A 19,646-nucleotide genomic window follows, 5' to 3' on the forward strand; every position below is an offset into this window, starting at 1 on the left:
CGTTACATTTCCCTGTGTGACAGTGTCTTTGTTCCCTTCCTGTTGCCTGAGATTGTCTGCATTTTGCATGTGCCTGCCCTCCTTTCACTCCATCCTGTCAGGAGCATCAGTAGTCCCAACCCACTGCTTTGCTACTTAACTGTTAAGAGACAAAGCACCCAACCAGTTCTCCAGAAACAGCAGTCATCAGAGTTGGTTCTAGCTTCATGCTTTCTTTACCACAGTAAAGAAAGCTGGGGTGATTTTGCCCCCTTGGGGAAAAATTTAGCATCCATTGTCTGGATATGTTTTGGGTTTTGTGGTGTGGCAGAGGGTGGTTATTACTGACATCCCAGTGGAGGCCAGGGAGTCCCATAAACATCCTTCCATGTACACAGTAGCCACCTCACAACAGAGAACAATCAGGCCCAAAATATCTATGGTGCCAAGACTGGACTCACCTAGTCTTTGCCCTTTCATAAGAGTCCCGTAAAGAAAAAGGCACTTCTCTTGGCTCTTCACTTCATTTCATCTTCTATAGCAAGTATCCTAAAACTAGTCTTTATGGCATTGAAGAATTAGTAAAAGTTGTTTTCAGAGATACTGAATTAACTCAATTGACTCAAATTAACTGAATTGACTCAAAAATCACTGCAGATGGTGATTGCAGCCATAAAATTAAAAGACCCTTACTCCTTGGAAGGAAAGTTATAACCAACCTAGACAGCATATTGAAAAGCTGAGATATTACTTTGCCAACAAAGGTCCGTCTAGTCAAGGCTATGGTTTTTCCAGTGGTCATTTATGGATGTGAGAGTTGGACTGTGAAGAAAGCTGAGCTCCCAAGAATTGATGCTTTTGAACTGTGGTGTTGGAGAAGACTCTTGAGAGTCCCTTGGACTGCACGGAGATCCAACCAGTCCATCCTAAAGGAGATCAGTCCTGGGTGTTCATTGGAGGGACTGATGTTGAAGCTGAAACTCCAATACTTTGGCCACCTCATGCATAGAGTTGACTCATTGGAAAAGATTCTGATGCTGGGAGGGACTGATGGCAGGACGAGAAGGGGACGACAGAGGATGAGATGGCTGGATGGCATCACTGACTCAATGGACGTGAGTCTGAGTGAACTCCGGGAGTTGGTGAACTCAGGGAGGCCTGGCGTGCTGCGATTCATGGGGTCGCAGAGAGTCAGACACGACTGAGCGACTGAACTGAACTGATTGACTCAAAGGTCCACAAAGAGCCTGTATAACTTAAATTACAGATGTTAGAATTTGAGCTCATATAATTGATCTTTCTTCATTTCTTTTGGGAGAGAGCTCAGAAGTTTTACTGTGCAGGTGTTTTTTTGCCTGCACCTGTTGAAAAGCTGCAACATGCTTTTCCTCCAGGAGGGAGTCTCTTTAAAAACAAAACAAAACCTTAATATTCATATGCATCAGGTGGCATTTCATCTAACAGATATTTATACTGCCAACAATAATAGGTACTATTTATTGGGCACTTAGCATCATGTCTGCCACGGACATCATGGTAAGGACTCTTGCATTTTCCTCATCTCATTTAATCCTCACCATAGTCCTTTGAGATAGGCATCACAGATAAGGAAAATTAGGCTCAGAAAGGTTAAGTGAACTGCCCAAATCACACAGCCAAGATGTAAACCCAAGTCTTTCTGAATATAGTTCCTGTTACATTCAGCTGACTTTGTGCCTATTTACAGGGTAGTGGGTATACAAAACTATAAATAGAATATAGTCCTTTTCCTGCCTTTAGAGGACTTGCAGTTTTTGGATAAGCTAGTCTTTTAGGCAAGCCCTGGGTCAATAGCACCAATGCCATAAGCATAGTTGCCAAGTCCTAAAGAGAGAATGATTATGGTGTAAGGCAGGAGAAGGTGCCTGCTTGTCTGCTCTATACCAAGTATAGAGAGCTGGGCAAAGGAGTAGAAACTGATGGGCTAGCCATCTGGGGTAAAGGAGCAAGGACTGGATTTTATTAAAGGGAGACAGGAAACAACAGTGAGTGCCTTAAGACATTACAAACATTACTGAAGGGGAAAAAGTCTTAAAAAGATGAAATTAATTCTGTAGCAAATTATAAATTAAGCAAATGAAAACACGTACCAAGTTTGATTTCTCAACTGTAATATGGGGTTTTTGAGAGAATTTATTGAGATGATTAGAGAAGGCAATGGCAACCCACTCCAGTACTCTTGCCTGGAAAATCCCGTGGATGGAGGAGCTTGAGATGATGCACGCTAAAGCACTGTTAGAGTGGAGCCTAGCACAGAGTAAAGAGGACTGTGTCAACCACTACTGGCATAATCTGATCTTTTGAAATAGTGATAGATGACACTTTATCATTATGCCAAAGGCTAAGCTATGTCTAGAATAGATTTTTGCTGCTTGTAATACAAAGCAGTTCTTTTTAACTTAATTTGAAATTGTTTTTCGAGTCTTCATTACCTCTTTCCCCATAAACATGTTTTTCTAAAAGAGTCATTTAACTTTATCAGTACACCCATTTTAATTACAGCCTCTGATTCTCTTTGCCAAAAGGTTTGTGTATTCATTGCAGATGGCATGGTTATCCCACACCAACTTTTCTGTCTTATCTTTCCACCAGTATTGCATATTGGCCTGACTGACCCGGCTCCGAGGGGTCACCTGTACACCTTGCATGAATTAACTCCATCAATGTTGTCTGCTCCCATTGTAGCTAATGGCACTGACTCAGCCTTCCATGTGCTTGCTGCTAAGCCAGCCCCTACTGCTCTAGCACCCGTAGCAATGCCTGTGCGCGAAACCAACCCTTGGGCCTATGCCCCTGATGCTGCTAACAAGGGAATTGCAGCCACACATTCGGGTAAGGTGACCACAGATGGTGGTGAGGATTCTGGGATCAGATAAGTGACCTTGGTTTGAAAATCAGCCATTTACCTTAGTGGGAACCAGGAAGGAGTCCTTTTAGGAAAAGTGGAATCCCTTTTGGAAATAAACTACTATTAAGGAAGGATGGTGTCAGAGGGGAGCTCTTAGAGGTGAGATTGATAATTCTTAGGACCCTAGAGCCACCCACAGAGCTTTCATAAGACACAGATTCCTGGGCCCTCCCTTGCAAGAGCCTGTGTGTGGGTCTAGATCAGTGGACATGCCTGTAGGAAGAGAAAACTCTGCCTCCTACAATAGCAGGCCTACAAAAAAGGCTACAGAAAGGCAGTTCACCAGGAAGACATGTGTCTGGAAGGCAGGCAGCAAGTCCCTGGTTATTCTCATTCTGTTAGAGCAGAAAGTGAATCACCTCAGCTCTTTAGAGTATGTGCAAGCTGGTTTCTGGACCATAGATGAGCCACACCAGTGGGGGCAGGGTTCTGATGCCAGCCAGCAGCTTCAGTTTTGTGCAGTTGAGCCATCTCTGGCACCTTCCAGACACAGCTGAGGTAAACGACAGACACACGGCTGAGGTCTCCTGGGTTCTCCCTGTCCTCCCACAAAACCTCCTCAGCTGGTAATAGAGACTTTCTTCCCACCTACCAAAACCACAGACCATCCTCCTGGGGGGGCTTGTTCCACGTTAGGATTATTCAAATAATGGAGATTATCAGGTGAAGAAAAAAGCCCCTGAAGATCCTGATTCTTCCCTGTCTTCCTCTTGTTGCTTCCAGGGACCGAGTGGGGCCAGTCTTCCGGTGCTGTCTCTCCAGGTCTCTTCCAGGCTGGTCACAGACGCACTCCCTCCGAGGCCGACCGCTGGTTGGAGGAGGTGTCCAAGAGCGTCCGGGCTCAGCAGCCCCAGGCCTCAGCTGCCCCTCTGCAGCCGGTCCTACAGCCGCCCCCACCCACTGCCATCGCCCAGCCAGTGCCACCTTTCCAAGGAAATACATTCCTCACCTCTCAGCCCGTGCCAGTGGGCATGGTCCCACCCCTGCAGCCAGCCTTTGTCGCTGCCCAGTCCTATCCTGTGGCTAACGGGATGACCTATCCAGCCCCTAACGTGCCTGTGGTGGGCATCACTCCCTCCCAGATGGTCGCCAACGTGTTTGGCACCGCAGGCCACCCACAGGCTGCCCAGCCCCATCAGTCTCCCAGCCTGGTCAAGCAGCAGACATTCCCACAGTATGAGACAAGCAGTGCTGCTGCCAGTCCCTTCTTTAAGCCTCCTGCTCAGCACCTCAACGGTTCTGCAGCTCTCAATGGCGTAGACGACAGCAGGTTGGCCTCGGGAGACAAGCAGACTGAGGCTCCTGCAGGCACCTGCACGGTGGATCCCTTTGAGGCCCAGTGGGCGGCCTTGGAAAGCAAGTCCAAGCAGCGTACTAACCCCTCCCCCACCAACCCCTTCTCCAGTGATTTACAGAAGACTTTTGAAATTGAACTTTAAGCAGTCCTTATGGCTTATGTATTTTGTCTGTACTTAGGCCCGGGTGGGGGGGTGGAGGTCAGAGGAGCAAAGGGGACTTTGCGTTCCCAACCAGTAAGCTTTTCACTAATCCCAAAGGTCCCCAAGGGCATGTCCAGGCATAGCATGTGGATGGGGGTGATTGAAAAAAGTGGAGAGACCCATTCCTAGGGAAGAGCTGTTTTGCAGTTAGACTAAGAAAGTCAAGGACCAGTCCTCTGTCCCGCCTCCCTCAGCCCCTTACCAGTCTCTGGCAGCAGAGAGGCAGAAGTATCTGAACAGGAATCTGTATTCAAAGCACATTTACTGGAATATAAAACACAACGGGAAGCCAGACGATCTCCCTTCGTTTTTCAGGCCTTTGACCTACCTGCTCTCTCAGCACTAGCCTTCTTAAAGATCAAGAACAGGGTGGCCTGTGCTGGGACTGGGGAAGAGAGGCAGGCTGTGCTGCTGGAACTCCCAGCAGGGCCTGTCAGGAGCTGCCCAGCAGAGCTGTGTTTTAGGGGTAAAGTTGAGCTTCCATTTTGAGTAAGAATAAATATTATAAATATATATCAAAAAGCCAAAATCTTTATTTTTATGCATTTAGAATATTTTAAATAGTTCTCACTATTAAAAAGTTGTATGAGTTGTAAGTAATCTTGCCAAAGGTAAAAAGGTTAGCTGTAAGAAATTGTACATAAGATTGGTTTATCATCATTGATGCCTATTGAAGTAAAAAAAGAGGAAGGGCTGGAAGTGGCAGGTGGGATCCCTAGCTCACTTGGTATCACTTACTGTAAGTAGCACACTGCAACAACAATCATGCTTATGACCAGTATGGTCAGCTAGGTAGTAGTTTTAAATAAAGAGCAAGCAGTATTGTCTTGGTTTTACACCTGTAATGTCATTATTTTAATGGGTTCAATCTAAATAGAGAATGTCTTGTCTTTTCTATACTGCTGCAGTTTCCTTATGTTAATCCTTTAACACTAAGGTGACAATGATGTAATCATATCCATGAGACGGGAACGCAGGTTACCGTGTTGGTTTGTCATGTAGGTCTTGGTGGGTTTTGTTTTGTCCTTTTAAGTTTTGTTCCCACGAGTTTTGTGGGGATGGAGGTCCTAGTCTTGTTAGCACTGCGTGTGTGTGCGTGCGTGCGTGTGTGTGCGTGCGTGCATCCATCCCTCTTCTTGTGAGCTGAACATTCTGTTGCCAGTTGTAGCCACTTGACCTCTGGTAACAACGTAAGATCCCATCTCATTTTTACTTTCGAACGTTGGCCTTACAATCAAATGTATGTTATATATATATTTGTACTGATGAGAATTTATAATCTGCTTTAACAAAAATAAACGTTCGTGGTAGAAGCTTTTGCCATGAAGAGCTGTTCTTTGCCCTTTGCTCTATTAGCGAATGAGTCTCATCCTTGTGGTCTCGTCCTCTCTGCATTCCGCTGCTGCCGCAGATCTCTAGTGTGATGGCTAGAAAATCTTTCATTGGGGCTAGTATACTCTTAAAGTGCCTATCTGTATTCATACTTGAGCCTCCGGTCGTTCCTGAGCACATCTCTGAGGTCAGGTTCTCGGTGCTCCGAGTACAGGCTTGAACCTGGCGGCTGTGTAGACAGACAGCCTCCACCCCAGCCCAGACCTAGTCGTCAGAATTTGCATTTTAACAAGACTCACATTCTGAGAAGTTGGGCTGCAGCAGTGACTCTGAACCATGGATATGTATGAGAGTCATCTGGGAGCTTTTAAAAATCCTCATATCCAGCCCATACTCCTGACCAATTTAAATTTCCGGGGAGTAGACCCCCAGCCTCAGTTCTTGAAAAAGCTCCCAGTGTGAGAACCACTGGTCTAGACTGAGTTTTACTCTCACCATATCCCACCACTCTGACTAGTTCCAGGAGCTAGCTGAGGTCTGGAGTATGCCACCAATCTGACAAATAGTGATTTAACTAGAGAACAGTGGAGTCCAACAAAGTAGCCCTTACCTTCCAATTTCTATAGCCAAACCAGCCATGGTACATGGAAGGGGATGCACCTCAATGGTTTTTAAAACTGGAAAGAAAAAAAGACCTCTGTCCCCGCCCATGTTTCTGTTGCTGAATGAGAGGTAGACCAAGAAGTATCACTCACCCATGAAGCAATTGTTTCTTTTCCAGCTAGAGTGTTGGTAATAGAAATCACCTGTCCCGGTAATGCTGGTTTTTCCTGTGTCCCAGAAAGACCTCTGTTACTAGGCCCAGCCCGTCCTCTGGGGGATTGGGAGAAGGTTAAAGTGGAAAGGAACTCGGAAGCTCATTGAAACCAGGCCTCGTGTCTTCATCAAGGCCTTAAGAGGCTGAAAGAGGAAGAATGACCTCTCCTAACTCTGAAACCACTTCCCTCTTCCCTTTCTTAACGTCACCGTCTGTTCCACTGGTCCCTCTATCCTGTTGGTACTGTGCCTGGTTTTTAGTTTTCATTATCTCCCACTTTGCTGAGGGCTTTCACCAACTTTGTGCTATTAACCATACGGATGGGAGCTAAAGCTGGTCACTAGACTCCCTAGGAAGGGCTAGAGAGACTGGAGCGATGAACCACATCTGGACCCCAGATGGGACCTAGGTCTAGCAAAGAATGTTTCCCTTACACACCAGGAGTTACCTTCCCCAATCAGACAGGACACCTCCCCACCTAGCCTTCAGCAAAGGGAGAACCCTGGTAGCTGGTTTTAAAGACACAGTGAGCTGATCCTGCATAACAAATCAGAGAGAGAAATTGTCAAGTGAAAAGTGTCCTTATTGCAAACAAGAGGCCGCTGGGTCAGAGCCACGGACACCGCTGGGACCGCTGCTGCTGGCCCTCCACGGTCGGGGGCGGCTCTGACCAGGCCAGTGTCTGTGGAGAACTCCCTCCTCAGCCAGAGAGGGGAGACCAAGAGCCGCCTCCTCCCAGCACTACGAGCTGTGTCCCTGCTGCCAGACGGGCTGCACGGGCGGCTGGACACGGGAGCAGCTGGCGCAGCAGAAGCTGGAGTAGTACTCGTTGCCGCAGAGCCGGGCCTGCAGGACCAGGTCACAGTTGGCCAGCTCCGGCTGGTCGACACAGTCCCTGCTGGGGTCCCGGGGCTGGGCGGCCAGCACTGCGAGACACCGGGGCAGGGGGCGGGGGAGAGAGGGTGGTGAGAAAGCTCCGTGTGGCTGGAAACACCTGCCATGTCGTTTCCCTAAAGGAGAGCAGCTCTGTAACCGCCGGGCTCCCAAAGATGCCAGTCACTGTATCCCGGTAACACCTGTGTGTCCAGCTGAGGGCACACGGTCTTCACTGCCCTGGGCCCCGCTTCGGCGTGCAGTGGGCCTCCTGTTATCCTTTTGTAGCTCTCCCCCACCCCCACCGCTTGCCCCAGTGCACAGCCCATCGCAGACCCCCAGATATTGACTCTCCAGCTGATTAAACATCTCTGGAAGTTAACCCCCTGCTCTGACTACTGAGACCTGAATGAATATATGGCCGCAGCCTCTGGACAAGGAGAGCGGGGTCAGCCCCAAGCACAGTTTTGAGTTGGCAAGAGCGGTCTTCTCTCTCTCACTGCTGGTTTCCTCCCACTTAAGCGTTTGTGCCTTCAGTAGCCCCAGCTCAGTCACTTAGCTCCCTAGCTTTCAGCTGTTCCCACTTCCCCCAGAGACAGCAGAGCCCGTCAGGCCAGTGACGGAGGACAGGCTGGGAGCAGTGGCGCTGAGGCAACACTGCGCGCAAAGCACCGGGTGCCTCCCCTCGGAATCCGCTCGGCACGTCCATAACTTATAAATCACCGTGGGACTTGCATTCCACTGCTTCGTCTTTGGACTGAAGTCGCTTTGCCTAGTTAACCTCCCTTTTCTTTCTGGGAGGGGCTCTCAGGGCTCAGCTTGGCTTAGGCCTGACAGCAGCTCCCCAGTCACCTCACGGGGCTGCAGAAGGGCCCCCTCCACGCCCTCCCCCCAGATACAACGAGTAGACAACACCTGAGCAGCCAATGGCTTTGTGAGAAGGCTTGGCTCATCAGTGTAACAAGAGTACGAACTACCTACATTTACATAAAGAACAAGCCATTTATGCTTATTTTTTACAATCGTCACTTTGGTTATCAACTTTATCTCAGCCATCGTAGCTCCTGGGCTCATCACAGCCAGAGGTAAGCAGGTGCCGGGCGTGATGGTGCAGGCTGGGCACCATTCTGGCTCTGCCCCTTCCAGCCAGGGGACTTAATGGTTACATAAGCTCTCCGTGTCTGCTGTCTCATTTGGAGTTAATGATAGCAACTGAAGCACATAGTAACCATGGCTAAAATAACCAGCACGTAACTGGGGCATTCCCATTCTGAAAAGTGTGAGTGACCCCCACTCCCCACGTTTTAACCTTATAGTATTTTCTGTTTCTCACCGTAGACCTTTAGGTAAAAAGCTTGAGAGCACTTTGTTGTACAGCAGAAACTAACACAACATTGCAAAGCAACTACCAATAAAAGAGAAAGCAAGCCCGCACGCTGTCCCCAAAGTGGGACCAGCTCAAGGCCCCTCCCCTTACTAACACTGCAGTTCCAGCATGCCGCCAAACCATGAGCAGGGCAGTGAGGCAGCCTCAAGCAGTGAAAGGCCACAAGAAGCTTAAATGGGTGACGGCAGCTACATACAGCTCAACTGATGGAACCAACACAGCTGAAGGAGAGGAAGATGGCTTCTCCTTAAGAGGTGCCCTCCTCCCCCGAAGAAAGTGTCTCAGGTTACCAACACTCATCGAACAGGGGGCAGAAGAAAGACGGCCGGACTGAGGCCGTAAGTGTGCCGTCTCGGAGGCAGTCCCATCACACCGTTTCACCTTGGTGACCACGCATCATTAGGAGGCCTACCAAACTCCAGCGTCAGTTGAGTTTCTGGTTCTAGTTTGGCTTCCCATGCAGACACGCCTCTACCTAATCACAGACGTGTCCATGTGGGGGCCCCCTGACAGCGATCTTTCTCACTTAAACCTGCACTCTAGCCTATTTCAAGTCTTGTAAGTTTGGTAAGTATGTGGACAAGAGATCTATCTGCTGGGCACGATTGAGGTGAAAAGTGGCTTCTACGGGATGGTGCCTTCACCAAAGCACCACCTTCATACACACATGCACGCAGCCTGAGCACCTGGTGATGCCGGGCCCTGCGCTGGGCCCTGGCTGGGTCCCAGTCCCTGTCTTCATAAACTGGAAGCCCACCGTCAGGCTCGCTCACTAAGCAACATTTCTACCAGACTGCAGCCTCTAACCTGGTCAGTTCCGCGCTCAGCCTGGCAGACAGGAGGCGGCCAGGCACGATGCCCTGCGTGGTCCTGGTGAGGTGCTACAGCCATGACCGTCCAGGCCCACCAGCACAGCTGGGCCCTGGCAGTTCCCTCCTAGGGCTGATTCGGGCCACGTGACGACTGGCTTGCCCCAAGTCACACAACCAGGAGCTGGCAGAGCCCCTCCGACTGCAGAGCCCGTGCCCTCCACGTCCGGCCGCACACGGCCAGCTCCCGAAGACAAGCAGCTGCCTGGGGTGGGCCTTCCTTACCCGGCGGGAGCACCTTCACCTCGGTGCTGCGGCTGACGGCCTGGCTTCCACGGTAGGCGCTGCACGTGTAGGAGCCCTCATCCCTGGCCCGCAGGTTGTGGATCAGCAGCGTGCCGTCTGGGGACTGGTGCACGCGGTGGCCATCAGCCCGCACCGGCAGCCCGTTCCTGGAGGAGAGAGGATGCTGGGAGACCCTGCAAGCCCTGGCGGGTGCTGAGCTGGTTCTCCCAGGGCCGGGGAGGGGGCCGTCTAAGGCCTCCTCCGGAGCCACCCACTGACACAGACACACTCAGGGCAAACCTCCTCCGAGCCTGGGGGACACTGGGCCATTTCCCGCCTGGAGTGTTGGGGGGCTCAGATTACCCCAGGATCCCCAGTGCCTAGCCTCGTCCTGATGAAATGCAAGGAGGAAGGGGGCATCAAACTGTATACTGAATGAAAAAAAGCCCAGCAGACTTGGGGTAAAAGACCACCCAAAGCCCCCAGAGCTGAGTGGAGCCCAGTGTTTCTCAGCCTAGCAGAGTATCCGCCACCCAGGAGACATCTGGCAACACCTGGAGACTTTCTGTGGCCATGACGTGGGAGGGAGTGCCACAGGCACCCCGAGGCTGGATGCAGCTAAACGTCCCCCAACGCACCCTGACAACTAAAACCGTCAGCCCAAGACGTCGACGGTGCCGAGCCTGAGAAGCTCTGGTGTGTAGCCCGACCAGCAGAGAAGACAGCGGTCCTGGCAGGGCTTCCCCATAAAGGGAGGAGGGCGCTGTAGCCCCTTCCCCTGGCACCAGGCCAGGAGGCGGGAGCAGACGTGAGGTGGAGGGGTGCAGGTGGCAGCAACGTTCTGCACAAAGGTGGACCCCCCGCCCCCGGTTTGGGCTGTAGAGCTCAGGTGTGAGGGCCTGAGGGCCAGGAACAGAGCCTCACCTGGACCATCGGATGTTCACGCTTTCTCCTGGCACCACACACAGCAGCCTAGCTGTGTCCCCTTCCGGCACCGCCATCGTGGAGGGCAGCCCTGTGATGGTCAGCTCCCCTGGGCCCAAGGAGGGGGGCACTGTCAGCCACGGCAGGCCTGTGGTGCCCCTCCTGACCCCAGAGGCCACTGGCCACACGCACCCGCCCACTCAAGCTGCGCCTCACCCAGCACTCGGAGCTGGACCCAGCGCTGGTCCCGGTCGTGCCCATTGAACGCGACACACGTGTAGAAGCCTCCATCCTCCACAGCTACGCGGCTGATGACCAGGGAGCCGTCGGACTGCAGCTGGTGTCTGGGGGGGCCAAGCACAGTCAGGTGGCTCCATCCCAAGGCTCCCGGTGGGTGGGAGGGGGGTCAGGGTCTCCCATCCCCTGGTGAGAGGCTGAGTGGGCCCTGCCGGTCAGCGGGGTCTGACCACCTTCCAGCTGCTGGCACTCTCCTTTACTTAATGACGCCTGACTTCAAAACCTGGCAACAAGCAGATCATTGCAAGTTTTTGGATACAAAATAATTCTGGTTTGGGTTTCCAGGTTTTTTTTCTACACTCGTTTATTAGGCTCGGTCCTGGTTTGGTCACTTAGGAGCTGGGTGGTGTTAAGCTTCTGTGCGTCACATGCGGATAAAACAGCACTCTTTAGCTCTTCTGCACGTCACGTGAAAGAGATTAAGCCTCAGCACGGGCCCCATATATGTTAGCTCTTATGATTACAGCCAGAAGGGTATCTGCCTCCACTTCCTCCCAACAGGCCGTCACCTGTTGGCTGGCTTCTTACGATTGTCCACTAGCCACACTCTGGAAAGGTCCAGAGATCCCAGCGTGGTCTGCCCAAGGAGCCCTCCGCCTAGCAACCCCGTCTCTCTAGAGGCCCTGGGGTCCCGCTCAGGTCTGACCAGGGGACGGCATCTGCCCAGACAGGGCGGGACTGGAGGCAGGACAGGGGAGGGGAGCTGAACAAACCTAGGGGAGGAGAGAGGCTGCCCGTCTCTCTGCCACTCGATAGTCGGGGGTGGGAAGCCCTCAGCACGACAGGTCAGCCGGACCCGCTGGCCTGGCTGGGCGTCCAGCACTCCGGGCTGGCTCCTGTCCAGACGCACCCTGCAGAGCAAGCGTCACTCAGCTGGGAGGGGGCTCCTCGCCGCTGCCTCCCCCTGACCACCCTCCTGCCTGGGGACGGCACCCCTACCCGGCCTCATGGGCCCCTTCTCCCCACAACCCTGAGAAGATTCCGCTCTCCAGCCTCAGCCCTTTGTTCTGGTTGGGAGACATCGACAAATATCTGGGACCCAGGCTCAAAGCCAGCTCTGGCTTTCTCACCTCTGCCACCAGAATTTCTGCGTCCTGCCCACCCTGCACCAGGTCCCTGACGTGGGCCCCTCCAGCCCTCTCCACCCGCTCTGTAAACTCCCTTCTTCAAGGCCAGCTCAGCCCTCTAGCTCCTAAGGCTAGGGCCAGGATGGGCTCCGCTCCCCAGTGCTCACGGTGGTGGGCAGGACTCCCCATCCCTGCTTCAGAGGCCGGGCTCCAGGAGCCACGTTCACCCTCCCCTCCCAGAGCCCTGAGCAGGCGGCCGGCAAGCCCGGTCACAGCACACGCCGGCCTGGGGACTGTCCACTTGCCCTCCCCGACCCCGGCCCGTGGTGGGCCAGGTGGCCGGCAGACAGTGCTGAGCACCACACCTGGTCAGGGGCCACGGGTGTGAGGCGGCGGCAGGGCCCTCGCGGCTGGGGTCCCCAGGGCTGTAGTCCTGGGCTGGGTCCCTGGTCTCGGGGAAGTGCCTTGGTTCAGCCTCAGAAGGCACGGCCACGTCACCCCCTATTGTGAAGCCAGAAGCAAGGGGTGAGCTGTGGGGAGAAGCGGATGGAAGGAACGGTGCCCATGAGGCTGGCGGGGGACCAACAAGAAGCAAAGGCCACACAGGGCAAGATGTCTGCCCCAGGCGACCTGCAGCACGGGAACCCAGCCGCCAGGATGCCGCGGCCTGCTTCCCGCCCTAGTCCTCCAGTGTAGGGGCGCCCCGGCCGGTACCCCCACCCTGGGGCCCAGAAGAACCGAAGGGAGGTGGTGGGGTGGGGACGAGACCTGTGATGCGGAGCTGGACCTGCTGAGAGTGATGGTCTGGCCCGGGGCCACCACAGCTGTAGGTGCCCGCATCCTCTGCCCTCAGGGGTCTGATGACCAGGGAGCCGTCAGACTGCAGCTGGTGCCTGAGGACGGGGAGGTGGCTTGAGCGCTGTGTCCTGAGGCAACAGCAAGCCTGGCTCCCACCAGAGGAGCCTGCCCCGTGCTCTCTCACCCTCCCATCCCCAGGAATCGGAGGGGCTGGGTGGGGAGCCGGCTGGCTGTACCCACCTGTCAGAGGAGATGGGCCACCCATCTTTCTGCCACCTGGAGTCGGGGTCCGGGGAGCCACTCTCTGGGCAGAAGAGCCGCACCAACTGCCCCAGAGCCGCCTGCACTACGGAGGGCTCCGAGCCTGCCAGAGTGATCCTGGGAAGGTGGGACAGAGAGTCACATGAGGGCCAGCATCGGGGACTATCCCTTCATCAGTGCGTCCCCACAGAAAGCCTGGTACCTCATCATGGGTACCAGAGGTACCCCCTTGGTACTCATGGAACTACCAGAGGTACTTCTCATAGAAGCCACACTCCAGAAGTCTGTGGAGTCAAGAATCCCCCCTCCCCACCCTACCCCCAAAATACTCACAGGCATTGTACCCTCAGCTTGTTCCCGCAAGAGCACAGAACATGGACCTCCCTGGTGGCCCCGTGGCTAAGAAGCGCCTCCCAGTGCAGGAGACACAGGCTCAATCCCTGATCTGAGAAACCCACATGCCAAAGGGGAACTAAGTTCATGAGCCACAGCTACTGAAGCCCGCACACCCAGAGCCCGCGACCCAGAACCAGAGGGGAGACCCTGCTCGCTGCAGGGAGAAAACCCCGCACAAAAGACCCAGCACAGCCCAAACTAATGAGCACAGAACAGGCCCAGGGCCCAGGATGGAGAGCCTGGGAGAGGAGCAGCCGGGCAACCGCACACATGCCTGATCCATCAGGAATTCAAAGTTCTGTTTTTAATCTTCCCAGCTTTCATTAATATGACCCAAAGAGTGACAACAAACGGGATCCACACTAAACCTATGAGATCATATCACCATTTTACAGGTCGAGAAACTGAGGCTTCGGGAAACTGGATAACTTGCCAAAGGTCATGAAGCTCTTAAGCTTCAACTAGACAGGCCCTGGACCATCCCAGCAAGATGTGCTGGAGAATTCAGGCACCACCATCCACCCGACCCTGGGCAAGCCTCATGTCTCCAAAGCCTGAGGTTTCCCACCTGTGGAATGATGGTAGCAAAGCCCTCCAGGTGAGAGGTGGAGGGAGGCCCAGCTGATCTCAGGGTTTTAGCCCTAAAAGGCTCAGCCCCCGGCCTGCCTGGGTCCCTATCCCCATCCCACCTGGGGAAAGGGGGGGCCTCACCTGTAGGAGGAGCCACGAGAAGGAGGCGCTGGTCGTCCGGCATCTCCACTCAGTCCAGGGGCACTGGGTCCAGTCTCCTGGCCCCAGGGCCCCTCTCCAAAGGCTGGTCTGTGGTCCATCACCCCCGGCCCAGGCTCTTGGTCTTGCCAGCGGAGGCCACCGGAAGGCAAGGGTCCTCTCTGGACCATGGGCCCTGGCCCATGCCGGCTGGCAGCCTGCTGGCCCCCAGGACTGCTGCCGCCACCATCTCCGTGGGTGCTCTGGCCAGAGGCCCCGGCCCCGGGCTGGGGTCCCCGGCAGGCACTCACACACTCCTCTTCTGAGGCGAAGTTGTTGGCGTTGCCGTGGCAGCCACCGTACCAGAAGCGGTTACACTGGCCCACAGAGGGGATGAAGTACCAGCGGGCAGCCCAGTCAGTGCAGGAGCCGTGGGCACTGGGCAGCAGGCACCGCACGGGGTACGCTGAGGGGGGCAGGAAGCACACAGGTCACTGCGACCCAGTAGGGAAGCTGCAAGAGCGGCCCAGAACTCAGGAGCGAGGCCCTCCCCAGCTTCAGCTTCAGTGCACATCCGCAGTACTGCTGGGGCCCTTGACGGGCTCTGGGGACAGACTCTGCTCACCGCCCTGGGACCCCAGCAGAACCAGCCTGCTCCGCACCCCCAGAGCTGGAGCCCTGCAGAGGATCAGGGCTGTGACCTCCCTGGACGGGCTCCCTCATGCTCCTCCCCACCCGACCCAGGCCGCCCAGCGAACACAGAGCAGCCCCAGGGCCAACCCTTGATGTGCTTCACGCAAAAGGAATACCCAGCCCTGAGCCCCCTCAGGCTGCCAAGATGCCCAGGGCGGGGGCCCACCCTTGTTCCTGGGGCCCCTTACCAGCTCAGAACCTTCTCCAGCCCCCAGCCTAGCCATCCTTCTCCACACTCAGATGTGACCCTCCAGGCCCCGCACTTAAAGCCCCCCCGACCCAGGTGCCCAGCTCCCTGCAGACTCTGCCCCCTGGCTTCCAGCATCCCCGGGACGGTCCTTGGCAGCTCTACGTGGGCACCGTGCTCCCACCTCATGGTCCTTCCTCCAGGATGCATCCCAGGCAGGGTGGGCACCCCATCCATCCCAGCCCTGGCCTCTGCCTCTGGAGGGGGCTGAGCCCCTTGGGTCTTCCTTCTCTATGGACTCCCCACTGACCATGCTCCCAGCTCCCACAGGCAGCCAGGCGGCCACGAGTGCAAACTCAGGGGTGAGGATGACCTGTCTAGCAGGATAATCCAGCACCGTTCCCCAGTCCGGCGCCTGGCAGGTGCCAGGAAGCATTGGTGGAAGAAATGAGTGATAAGCCAGCCAGGAGGTAGGCAGGGCGGTGAGCAGAGTGGGACGAGAGGCTTTCCACTAGTAAGGACGCGGAGGATCGGCCACTCACCAGAGCTGGGCTGGCCCACACAGCCTTCCCCCAGGGGGCCCAGTGCGGAGGCCACGTGGTCATAGCAGCAGCCAAACTGGGAGCCCCGGCACTCGCTGGGCTCCTTCTGCTGGGCCTGGGGCCAGTGGGCACTGGGGACCTGGGGAGAGAGCCCAGGATTGGGAAGTTAGATGGAGGTCTAGCTCTTGGTAGGAGGACTCCAGGCTGCTGGGGTAGGATGGCAGGAAGAGAGAGGGACAGAACTATGACCCCACTGAGCAAAATCCCAGCCCTGGAGATCATATCCAGGAGAAGGTCAGACGAACCCCCAGCCCGGGCCTGTCACGGAAGCCTGTGCCTTCGAGAGGACAAGCCAGGCCAGCAAGCTTCAGGGACCTCCCTCCGCAAGGTCAAAGCTGCCACGAGCCTGCGTCACAGCAGCACTGAGCAGGCCTGCAGGCTGGACTCGTGGCCCTGGGGTAAGCAGATACTCACTGCGGAGGCCGCTGCTCTCAATCCTGGCCTGCCCCCGGAGTTGTCACGTCCATAAGAGCTCATGCAGCCTGCCTGATGGGGCCCCTCGGCCACAGTCACGCCGTCAGGGCAGCACCCGAACCTGGAAAGACATTACAGCCCTAACCCCTGCTCCACCAGGGAACCTGAGTTCCAGCACCCCAGGATCCAAGCTCTGAGGCTCCCTGAGCCAGGGGGCTTGACCAGGGCTGAGTGGGGAGATAGGGGGCCCTTGCGTGCAGGGCGAACCATGTGGCGAACCACAGGCTCCGCCACGTCCACTCACCATATAGGGGTTCTCAGGGAGGGCAACAGGAAGACAATAAGCAGAGCTAAGCCCTTAATAATCAACAGATCCTTGACTCACACATCCCACCACAAAACCAAGAAGGTGGAAAGTCACCTGAGCTCCCCAGACACCATGTTCCCAGGGAGGTTTTACAGAATGGAGGCAGCTGGGAGGTGGGGCAGCAGAAGGGTCAAAGGAGCCCAGGGCTTACTTCCCCTCCACCAACCAGGAGATGGGAAGGAAGGCGAAGGAACGAATGTATCGAAGCACCTGTGGGCCAGGCACCACGTGATCTGGTCCATCCTCACAGTGGCCCCAGTCAGTGGCTGTCACTGTTCCCAATTCTCAGCAGAGAAGGCCAGAATCAGAGAGGTTAAGTAACTTGCCCCAGGTCACACAGCTGGGTCGCTGGCTGAGCTGAGACTCACCCCCCCCCAAGCTGCTGACTCCAGAATCGTGGCCCTTAGCACCTCAGCCCAAGAGAGCAGGAGCCTCATTTGGATCACAGAGCTAGAATCCATACCCTACTTGCCTCCCCCGAGCCTCAGGCTACATCTCAACAGGCTGACCTCTGCAGAGAGAGCGGGGGGCTTTTTTTCCTAACCCAGCAGGTTAGGGAGCTCAGCGGGAGGAAGCCAAGTCCCATTCTGCCCACACTGGGCAGCTCAGACACAACAGCCCTGGAGTCCTGCTCCGGAGCTCTGCTAACCCACCCTACCCACCCGGAGCAGAGACCTGCCCTGCCCTCTCTGATTTGGGGAGCGGGGAAAGGCACCCACCTGCTCTGCTGACATGAGGAGGCCCCAGGGCAGCCTTGCCACTGTGGCCCAAGGGACGCGGTGTGGCCGTCAGGGCAGCACCCGTGGGAGCTCTGTCTGCAGTCGCGGGGCCCAGAGCCCGGTCGCAGAGGCTGCCGGTATGAAGAGAGCTGTAGAGACGGGGCAGGGCCCGGGGCTGACAGGGGTGGGCTCTGGTCTCCTCTGGGGTTACCCCGTGCCGAGGGCTGCTCCTGGGGTGCCCACCACTGGTCTCTGAAATCTGGAAAGAGGAGGAAACAAAAGATCCGTGATGTCTCTGTTTGACTCCTCACCCTCCGTCTTTGTCCATGTCAAACCCTCCTCTCCACATCCCTTCCCCCCACAACCACTTGTCCCCACCCTCAACGTCCATCCCAAGGGCCCCCGGGGTTGGGAGCTTCCACCAAGCTTCTCACCTGAGGCAGAGGCCTCCCGTGGGCCCAAAGACATCCGGGGGTCCCTGGGGCTGGTGTGTACTTCCGGCATGCTGGGGACCTCTGCAGGGAGCCGGGGCGTCAGGGAGCAGGGGGAAGGCCACCGCCCCAACATCTGCTCCCACCCCACTACTCAGGCAGGACCCGGGAAACCCGGGAGAGCAGAAGTGAAGAGCAGCAGGCCTGTGTTTTTGTCAACACCCTTCCCAGGTTTCAAAAGAGTCTCTCGTCACATAGAAAACGCCCATGTTTAGCAAAGAGAAAAGCCGCATGCAAAGACAGCATTTATGTTTGATCCCAACAACATAAAAAATGGTGGCACAAAAATTTTTAATTGGATTGAAGAAAACATAAAACAATTTTTAAATGGGCAAAGAACTTGAACATAAGACTTTTCCAAAGAAGACACAGGGATGGCCGATAAGCACGTGAAAAGATGCTCAACACTATCGGCCATTAAGGAAATGCAAACTGGAGCCACAAGGAGACGCCCCTTCATAGGTACTAGCATGGTTCTAGACAGGTACTAGCGTAGTTCTAATCAGAAAGACCGCGATAACAAGGGTCAGCGAGGATGAGGATGGAACCCTCATGCAACTGCTGGTGGGAATAAAGAATGGTGGAGACTGTGGAAATAGCCTGGCAGTCCCTCAGAACAGTTACATGGTTACCATACAGCCCAGAAACTCCACTTCTAAGTATAAACCCAGAGAACTGAACACAGACAGCCACACAGAAACTTCTACATGAATATTCATAGCATCAGTATTCACTGAAGCCAAAAGGTGGAAATCCAAATATCCATCCACAGACACGCGGATAAACAAACTGGGTACATTCATGACTGACTGCAATTTAGCCATAAAAAGCAATGAAGTCCTGATGTATGCCACAACTTAGACGAACCTCAGAAGCATTCTGCTCAGTGAAAGAAGCCAGATGCAAAAGGCATGCTATTCCTCGACCTGATGTAGCTAGCACTGGCAAATCCACGGAGACACAGCGATCTGGCCACCCGCCAAGAGGACCAGCGTTAATGGGGAGTGATCAACTGACGGGTACAGAGTACTTTTATGGGGTGGTGAGAATTTTTGAAACTACAAAGATTGAGGGCAGGTGGAGAAGGGGACGACAGAGGATGAGATGGTTGGATGGCATCACCCACTCAATGGACATGAGTTTGAGGAAGCTCCAGGAGTTGGTGATGGACAGGAGGGCCTGGCGTGCTGCAGTCCATGGGGTCGCAAAGAGTCGGATACGACTGAGCGACTGAACTCAACTGAGAGAGCTGGTGGTCATACAACCTTGAGAACAAATAAGAGCACATTGTATATATTAAAGTGGTTAACTGTATTTGAATTTCACCTCAATAAAAAATTCCATATTAAAACAACTGAATTGATAAATGAGATAGAGAGTAGATGATGAAAATGTAATTACAACAAAATATTAATTGTAGAACTTGATGGCGGGCACACACAGCTCTGCATCTTTCCTGCGTGATTAACGTTTCTCCTCGTCTCTTGTCCAACTTGGCAAACTTAATATCACGAACTGTACCGTTAGAATAGGTGCATTTTATGGTGTATGATAATTAACCTCAATAAAGTTTTTTAAAAGATTTTTCATCACAAAATGTTATAGAAAAAAATGCAAAAGGCTGTAGATAAAAAGAGGACAACAGGAGTTTTTAAAAATGATGCCCAAAATAATACTAGCAAGATATGGCCAAAGCTCACTACAAAACAGACCCACTGGCACAGAGAACAGAGCTGTGGTTGCCAAGGGGGAGGCTGGAGTGCGGGGCTGGCAGATGTCAACTATCACATAGAG

At 54.3% G+C, this 19,646-nt stretch overlaps 2 protein-coding genes and 1 long non-coding RNA gene across 13 annotated transcripts in view; 1 reads left to right on the plus strand and 2 right to left on the minus strand.

Moving 5' to 3' along the window:
* Positions 1-5,738, plus strand: part of NUMB (NUMB, endocytic adaptor protein) — a 169,417-nt gene extending 163,679 nt beyond the window's left edge. For 7 of the 10 annotated variants that reach the window (XM_018053999.1, XM_018054001.1, XM_018054002.1 and 4 more), the window contains 2 exons: positions 2,704-2,850; positions 3,650-5,738. In XM_018053999.1, coding sequence (XP_017909488.1) covers positions 2,704-2,850; positions 3,650-4,365 — 863 coding nt within the window. In that variant the 3' untranslated portion in view covers positions 4,366-5,738. The remainder of the gene's footprint in view (positions 1-2,703; positions 2,851-3,649) is intronic. The other 3 variants (XM_018054004.1, XM_018054005.1, XM_013967277.2) reach the window with 1 other exon arrangement.
* LOC106502569 lies at positions 1,324-3,655 on the minus strand. The gene is made up of 2 exons (XR_001296211.2): positions 3,286-3,655; positions 1,324-2,265 (listed from the first exon to the last, which is right to left on the minus strand). It is a non-coding gene; the product is annotated as an uncharacterized LOC106502569 (long non-coding RNA).
* The window catches only part of PAPLN (papilin, proteoglycan like sulfated glycoprotein), a 35,950-nt gene continuing 21,244 nt past the window's right edge, over positions 4,941-19,646 (minus strand). For both annotated transcript variants that reach the window (XM_018053998.1, XM_018053997.1), the window contains 13 exons: positions 17,796-17,876; positions 17,362-17,620; positions 16,276-16,396; positions 15,802-15,940; positions 14,383-14,845; positions 13,255-13,392; positions 12,985-13,109; positions 12,582-12,717; positions 11,863-12,000; positions 11,069-11,196; positions 10,853-10,961; positions 9,929-10,095; positions 4,941-7,500 (listed from right to left, as the gene is read on the minus strand). In XM_018053998.1, the coding sequence (XP_017909487.1) occupies positions 7,316-7,500; positions 9,929-10,095; positions 10,853-10,961; positions 11,069-11,196; positions 11,863-12,000; positions 12,582-12,717; positions 12,985-13,109; positions 13,255-13,392; positions 14,383-14,845; positions 15,802-15,940; positions 16,276-16,396; positions 17,362-17,620; positions 17,796-17,876 (2,189 nt within the window). In that variant the 3' untranslated portion in view covers positions 4,941-7,315. The remainder of the gene's footprint in view (positions 7,501-9,928; positions 10,096-10,852; positions 10,962-11,068; positions 11,197-11,862; positions 12,001-12,581; positions 12,718-12,984; positions 13,110-13,254; positions 13,393-14,382; positions 14,846-15,801; positions 15,941-16,275; positions 16,397-17,361; positions 17,621-17,795; positions 17,877-19,646) is intronic.

Source organism: Capra hircus, chromosome 10 (assembly GCF_001704415.2).
Source record: "Capra hircus breed San Clemente chromosome 10, ASM170441v1, whole genome shotgun sequence".
In the NCBI taxonomy this organism is placed as follows: Eukaryota; Metazoa; Chordata; class Mammalia; order Artiodactyla; family Bovidae; genus Capra; species Capra hircus.